The following is an 8,128-nucleotide window of genomic DNA, read 5'->3' as shown; positions in this document are numbered from 1 at the left end:
TACAATTACGACGCTATTGTAAAGCTTCACTGCGTATATACTGGCAAAATCGTGTGTATGCAACAAACATGAAAAATTTGTCTTACCTCTAGGAAGAACATTTGATAAATGTACAACCAAGATTAAGGATAATGCAGGACCGGTTTCAGACTCTTCAAATACGTTTCACAACGTAAATTTGATCAGTCTTCATCAGCTGTATTTACCTAGACAATATTTCAAATGTTGCCACATCAATGCCAAGTATACTCGCCCGAACGCCCAGCCGTTAACGGAACTGAGATCAGTGAAGAAGTTATCAATGAAAAATATTTCAATACAAATGTATTAATTTCCAGCAAACTATAGCCCTATAAGGGTATATATATATAAATTCAGAAGAGTGGTACAACAAGGCACCAATATTTACTGGAAAATATTCTGTATTGTATTGAAATATTTTTCATTGATATAGATATAGATATAGATAGATATCTATCTACCTATCTGTATATGTAATGGAGGTAACTATCTTGCCTCAGGTTCAGCCCTATTGCATGGCATCTTGTGAGCCTTCTACTAAAGTCACTGGTTAATTAATGCCATGTCAAAGACATTGGTTGACAAAAAACACAGCCTGTCATGTGTGTGTGTGTGTGTGAATACATGCTCAGTGTTTCATTTCGCTATTGTTCCTTTGTGGTTATTCTGAGCTGGCATGGGTTGGAAGAGGCTTGAAGCGGCAATGTTCTTTAGTCTTCTAGTCTTCACATGTCAGACTGCTGAGCTATGCGATACATTGTCAATGTGGGACATGGATAAACATCACTGCTTCTCAAATTATTTTGCTGTGAAGATATATAGAAACACACACACACACAAACACACCTGAAGATAAATAAAGAGTAAACCATCTGCAACATTCTATAAAAGAATGCTTTAATCTGTAAAATGGTTTATCCTAATGTTAATCAATATTTGCATTGTGCTTAAAATTTTAGGCATACGTCGTTGTCTTTTGCATCTTTCTCTGTCTTTTTATCTCTCTGTTTCTCTCTCTCTCCTTTTCATCCCTTTTCTTTCTGTCTTTCATCTTAGTCTTTCTCTCTATTTCTATCTCTGTCTTTTCATTTCTCTTCTCTTTCTCCCTGTCTTTTAATGAGTCTCTCTCTCTCTCCTTTTCTCTGTCTTTTCATCTCAGTCTCTTTCTCTCTCTCTCTCTCTAACTGTCTTTTCATCTCTCTTCTCTCTCCACTTTTCATCTGTCTGTCTGTCTCTCTCTCTCTCTCTCTCTCTCTCTACCTGTCTTTTCATCTCTCTTCTCTCTCCTCTTTTTTCTTTGTCTTTTTATCTATCTCTCTCTCTCTCTCTCTGTATCTTTTTATCTCAGTAGTCTTCTTTCCCTTTCTCTCTTTCTTTTCATCTCTGTCTCTGTCTTGCTCTCACATATAAGATCTTTCTGTCTCTCTTCCAACAACAACAACAATACTAATACGACATCAGATGATAATGGTTTCAAATTATGGCATGAGACCAGCAAGTTCAGGGTGAGGTTAAGTCAATTACATTGACCCTAGTATCCAACTGGTACTTATTTCATCGACCCCGAAAGGATGAAAGGCAGAATCAACCTTTGTGTTATTTGAACTCAGAATGTAAAGACAGACGAAATGCCACTTAGCATTTTGCCCGGTGTACTAACAATTCTGCCAACTCACCGCCATAATAATAATAATGCCCGGATGCAGTACCAGGCAGTGGCTCTCATGGCTTCTGATCTTAATTGATTGGAAGTGTTATCATGTACGTTGTTTTGTCTTGGTATAAAAAGATGGGCTACAGCAAATATTCTGCTTAATACCACAGATTTGCTTGTCAGCTGTTTGACCTTAACCAGTTGAGCATGTCCCTTGGTGGTTGACGATATGTGCATCTCTGATCACAAGCAGAAGTAGTGGGGGAGCATCATAGCCATGTGTTGAGAGGAATTGTTTGGGGTTTGAAACATGGGTGTTTCGTTCAACATCCTTAAACAACTCTTATTTAGGGAGCTTTTGAGCAGGATGGGCCACTCAAACTGAAGAAAATTCTAACTGGCCTTCACCTGCAAGGTCATGTGTTGTTTATCTTGATATGAGATCATCATTTTGTGCACATATGGTTGTGATGCATGTGCCTGGTGTACCCTTATCAGATGAGTAGTCATGATGGGTATACTAGGCTTCATGTATTTGTACCCCAGTGTCACTTTGATGGCATGCACTGCTCTTTCACTCAATAATTAATAATGACCCTTGTTTGTCTCTTTGTCTGCAGCACCTATCGAATGGATGACTCTGTGGATCAACATGCCATTTATGTTGCTACTAAGTGATATCCGACAGGGAGTTTTTTACGCTATCCTTCTCTCATTTTGGTTAATTTTCGTAGGAGAGCACATGATTGTGAGTATATTCCTTATTTTACTAGTTTGCCTTTTCCCTCACTGTTCTTGTTAATTATGTTGTTGCCAACTGATTACTTGTTGTTAACTGTCATCACCACTCATTCTTATCACTTGTCATCACCACTCAACTTATCACTTGTCAACAAACTCATCTTATGTTGTTGCTAACACACCACTCATTATACTAACTTACCACTTGTTAACTAACCCATCATGTATTGCTACTAATTTACTACTTGTCATTGCTAACTCATCATTGTCGTTGCTAACTCGCCATTTTTCTTATTCATTGTCATGTTTACAATTTTTTTCATTGCTAGCTTTGTTTAGACTAGTGGTTCTCAACTGGGGTCTGTATAACCCCTTGGGGCCCATATAAAATTATTAGGAGTTCACGTAAGCAAAATAGTAAATTGGGATCCAGCAAGAAACCTGTTGTACTGCAGCCCTTTCTTTCATACTTTAAGCCCCTCATCTCCGAGCATAAAGTGAACCTCTTTTGGGATCTTGCAAGCTGCCTGGCAACTTCACTAGTGCTGGTGGAATGGAAAAAAGAAAGTACCTAGGTATGTACGGTAAAGTAGTTGGCATATTAGGAAGGGCATCCAGTCACCTAAACAACATCAAAGTAGAAAGTGGAGCACAATGTAGTCTGTCCTTGGACCCATCAAATCGTGTCAAACTATCCAACCCATGCTTAGCATAGAACATGGATGTTCACCATCATCATCATCCTTTAATGTCTGTTTTGCCACGCTGGCATGAGTCAGATGGTTTGACCAGAGCTGGCAAGCCAGAGAGCTGCACCAGGTTCGAATCTGATTTGGCGTGATTTCTACAACTGGACATCCTCTCTAACGTGTGCTGGCTGTTATTAACGTGGCACCGGCACAGGACTCTCGCAGGACCATTCTCTTCACTAGAGGATGCGACCTTGAGACTTCTGCTGTGGAGGATGGGTTTCTTGAGTACAGCAAGGTGCCACCTATTTCAGTCCTTTGTCATTTTGTTCGAAAGGTTCACCATTCTGAGATTGTCCTTCAGTATTTTGTCCCATGAAAATGATGGTGGTGATACACAAACACTCTCTCTCTGTCTCTGTCTCTCTCTGTCTCTCTCTCTCTCTCTCTCACACGCACACACACACAATTGCTAACTAATTATTCACTATCTTCTAACTTGTTGGTACAAATCTGCCATTCATCTTTGCTAACTCATTCCCTGGTGTTGCTAACTTGTATAAGGTTGTTGCTAACTCCGTTCTCATGGTTTCTAACTCAGCTGTTGCTGTTCACATCAACCTGCCTCCTGTTGTTACTATTGCGTTAGTATTCTGGCTCATTATGTTCTGATTTCAAATTCCACCTGTAGGTTCCTTGTGCTGCTAACATCATCATTATTACCATCACCATCGTCATCATCATTTAGAACACTACTACCATTTCCATCACCTCCACTCCCACCACTAACACATGCTTTGATCATTGTTGTTTGTCATCATCATCATCACCATCAGCAACACCACCATTACTACCATCATCATTATCATCATCATCATCACCACTCCACTACCACCACTGCAGCTGCCATCATCTCCATCAATACCTTTGACTTTTTATGTTATATTTTAACTTTAAAATTCAGAACCTATTTCCCGACTTAAAAATCCATTTCCTCCTTCTGTTTAAATATTTTATATTATATATATTCTTTTTCTATTTTTTTCTATCTTAAACCATCACCACCACCTCTGCCACCACCACCACCACCACCACTACTACCAACACTACTGTTATCCTTCTCCATCACTTACACTCATTCACACACACTCTGCGCTATGCCATACCATCATTCAACTGCTGTAGGATCAAATGGATCGGAACCGGATCTCTACATACACGAAGCATCTTGCTGCTGTCGGATTTGGGTGTATAATGCTATTCGTGTTTGAAATGTGTGAACGGTAAGATCTATTAATACAACAACAACTTACATAATAATCTACTTAAGCCCTTCACTCCCTGTTGAGCACAGGTGGGCAACAACTTTTCTCTACTGTTCTTATATATTTATCTATCTATTCATCAATAAATAATGTGTCTGAAACAGCTGTAGTGAATCTCAACCATTTTGTGTTCTTTCTATATACATATATATGTATAATATATATATATATATATAAATATATATATATATATATATATATATATATATATATATATATATATATATATACGTATAAGAAGGGATGACCACTGAGTGGACATCCAATATGCTAGAAAGAGGTATGTGTGTGTGTGTGTGTAATATATATGCACACACACACTTATACATGCATGCGTATATACATTATATATATATGTACACAAAAACATATAAGAAATTGAATAACTGACAAGGCAATGAGAAATTATGTCAGGAACTTATTTATGAAGCATATGTGTATTTATTGAGTTCTAACACCAGGTTATTAGTGTCACTATGCCTAAATGAAATAATAAAATATATATTTATATAATTTAAAATTTAGGGTTCAGCAAGTATTGCTTCACCACACATCGAAAATTAGAAATAGCAGATAAACCTACTATTTCTCTACTAAAATACGACTCCCCAAAACAGTAGTACTCGCAAACTACTGCTTTTGTAATTTGTGAGTATTACTGTTTTGGGGAGTCATATTTTAGTAGAGAAATAATAGTTTTGGCTGCTATTTCTAATTTTCGATGTGTGGTGAAGCAATACTTGCTGAACCCTAAATTTTAAATTGTGTATTTACCGATAATGGCTTTTAACATACCGAACTACTTGGTAAAATTACTAATCATCAATTAATTATTAATTTTTACCCTATGTCTGTATGAGTATATATTTATATAGATAGATATATACATACATATATGTATAAATATACACACATTCCTAAATATATGCGTGTGTGTGTGTATATATACATACTTATATATATATACAAGAATAAGGGCAGAGAATCGTCAATTAATAATAGAATTAATAATTAACAATTTTGCCAAGTAGTTCAGTATGAAAAAAACCCTTTATCAGTAGAACTATTTATCATCATAAATATACAGGGATTAGCAATTGAGGAGAAGCAACTCAATTGCTAATCCCTGTATATTTATGATGATAAATAGTTCTACTTATATATATATATATATATACATATATATATATATATATGTATGTATGTATGTATGTATATATATATGTGCACATACACATATACATGCATGCATATATGTTAAACATATGCACACACAAACACACTCATACACACAGATGCAGACACACATATCAATATTTTTGTTCGTCCACATCCACATACTTATGTATAAGCCTTACATGTGCGTGTGTATGTATACATACACATATACTTACATTTTTTCTTTACCAATTGCAGAGGTGTTCAGTTGAAAAACCCATTCTTCAGTATCTGGGCAACTAAAAATGGAACCAATCTTGCCGTATCCTTCATTTATTAATATATATATACGCATACACACATACATATATATATATATATGTATATATATATATGTTATATGTATGTATATATGCATTTCTGGGGGCTTTAGTCAAAATTTGAACTCTGAACTTATAACCGATATTAATTTTATTTATTTATTTTTTATTATTTTTCCTGCTTTTTTTTTTTTTTACAAAACTAATTACAATTTCCCTTTTTTTTGTGTGGGTTTTACTTAAAGAATATCAGTTTTTTAAAAATTCTATTACATGCATTTCTTTATTTTTGTGTGTGTTTGTTTTGCTTTTTCATTCATTTTCCTATTTGAGTCTTTTGAAAGCAGTTTTAATTAATATTTCTAGGCTTAATTAAATCTGAGCAAAGTTGATTTAATTAAAATATTTATTGAAAGTCAGTTGATATATTCTCTGTAGTTGTGCGTAAGTGTGTATGTATTTGTGTATTTTTATAGTGTTTTTGTGTATATTATTTTTTGTAGTTTGCATATTTTTATAGAGTTTGTGTATATCTTTGTAGTGTATCTGAATATACTTTCATAGTGTGTATATTTTTGTTAAATTTTTATATTTCTCTATTGCTTATCTATATCTTCAAAATGTCTATGTGTATATATTTTGTAATGTGTGTGTAATAGAAGAGTTGTGTACCATTAATCTCATTTTCTCAAGACCAGGTCAAAACAACAGGGGATGGAGACAGATGCAGTGAATAATCAAGATATCTCACTTGCCTCATCAGGCTCTCTGTACTCCACCATGCTAGTATGTTAACCCTTATATGGGACCCTGACAGGCACTACTATTCTGGGTGAGAGTTACTGGTATTCTGTTAGTGATAGTCACGTGGGTTCCAGTTGATCCAATCAACAGAACAGCCTGCCTGTGAAATTAGTGTACATGTAGTTAAGCACTCCACAAACATGTGTACCTTTAATGTAGTTCTCAGAGATATCCAGCGTGACACAGAATTTGAAAAAGGCTGGCCTTTGAATTACGGGTACATCTCACTTTTGCCAGCTGAGTGGACTGGAGCAATGTGAAATAAAGTGTCTTGCTCAAGGACATAATGTGTCACTGGGAATCAAACTCATGATTTTATGATTGTGAGACAAATACCCTAACCATTAAGCCAAGCACTTTCCCTCTAGGTGAGAGTAGACCTAGGAACAGTAGTGTCTAAGAGGTGTTTCCACACCTGCTCATAACCCAGGAACATTTGAACTAGGGCTCCACTACTGGAGGCTGTCAAAAGTCATACCCATCATTCATGCATGCACACACACACAGAGGCATAAATACATACACAAAGCAAACATACAAGATGTCACACATTCATCAAGTTTGCTCACCTTTTCAAACAGGAATGGTGTGTGAAGGCCACATGCCTTTATATACATCATACACACCTTTCATTAATTTTGATGGTTATTTTCCTTAACAATGTTTCAGCTCGGATCAGTGATACTTGCAGGGGTTGCTGCTAGTCTTTATTTTGTCTTCCTTTGTTACATGATTTTCAAAGTGTTTAAGACGATAAGCTTGAAAAAGACTGTACTTCCTCACATGAGTTCATCCCGCAGAAAATATTACCAGGTAACAAGGACACTTTTCTGTTTTGCATTATTGTTATATGGTGTTTGATATATGCATTTGTGATATACTTATGGGATCCCAGGTGTGGGGTGCAATAGAGTATATATATTACATCTGTGTGGCTTCACAGATGTGGTGCATTTATTGGATCTCCTGGTGTGATGCACTTTGGATCACCAGGTGTGATGCACTTAGAGTTAATCTCCAAATGTGATATATATGACTGCATGGTTGAAGGTATGTGCCCCTATGTGTGTGTTTACTGTGTCTACACATACATACCTATAGACTGAGTTTGTCTATATATATCCATATATATATATATATATATATATATATACTTAATGTGGCAGTCCCAGGAAAGGGAAGAATACTACTGCCATTTAGCCCCAAGAAACACCGTTTCCAGTTGGCTACATGACACAAGCGTTCTGTATCCTTAAGTTTTTGAGCAGGAAAGATAAGCACCTCTACCCAATAAAGCCAGCATCCAGAGACTAGTTTCAGGGTAGTTGCCCTTTATCAGTTTGGAGTAGCTTGGCCTTGCTAGCTCTAAATCACTGTTGAAAACTTATAGAATTTCAAGTGAAATAAATTCACTGA

General features: G+C 36.0%; 1 protein-coding gene across 1 annotated transcript in view; it reads left to right on the top strand.

Annotated features, from left to right (window-relative positions):
• LOC106883690 (protein wntless homolog) overlaps nt 1-8,128 on the top strand; it is a 43,813-nt gene that overhangs the window by 32,560 nt on the left and 3,125 nt on the right. The window contains exons 7-10 of the mRNA XM_052975944.1: nt 2,296-2,423; nt 4,291-4,388; nt 5,847-5,910; nt 7,382-7,525. Coding sequence (XP_052831904.1) covers nt 2,296-2,423; nt 4,291-4,388; nt 5,847-5,910; nt 7,382-7,525 — 434 coding nt within the window. The remainder of the gene's footprint in view (nt 1-2,295; nt 2,424-4,290; nt 4,389-5,846; nt 5,911-7,381; nt 7,526-8,128) is intronic.

The sequence above is a fragment of the Octopus bimaculoides genome, chromosome 23, assembly GCF_001194135.2.
Source record: "Octopus bimaculoides isolate UCB-OBI-ISO-001 chromosome 23, ASM119413v2, whole genome shotgun sequence".
NCBI lineage: Eukaryota > Metazoa > Mollusca > Cephalopoda > Octopoda > Octopodidae > Octopus > Octopus bimaculoides.
The sequence above is the reverse complement of the archived record's forward strand: the minus strand, read 5'-3'. Positions and strand labels throughout refer to the sequence as shown.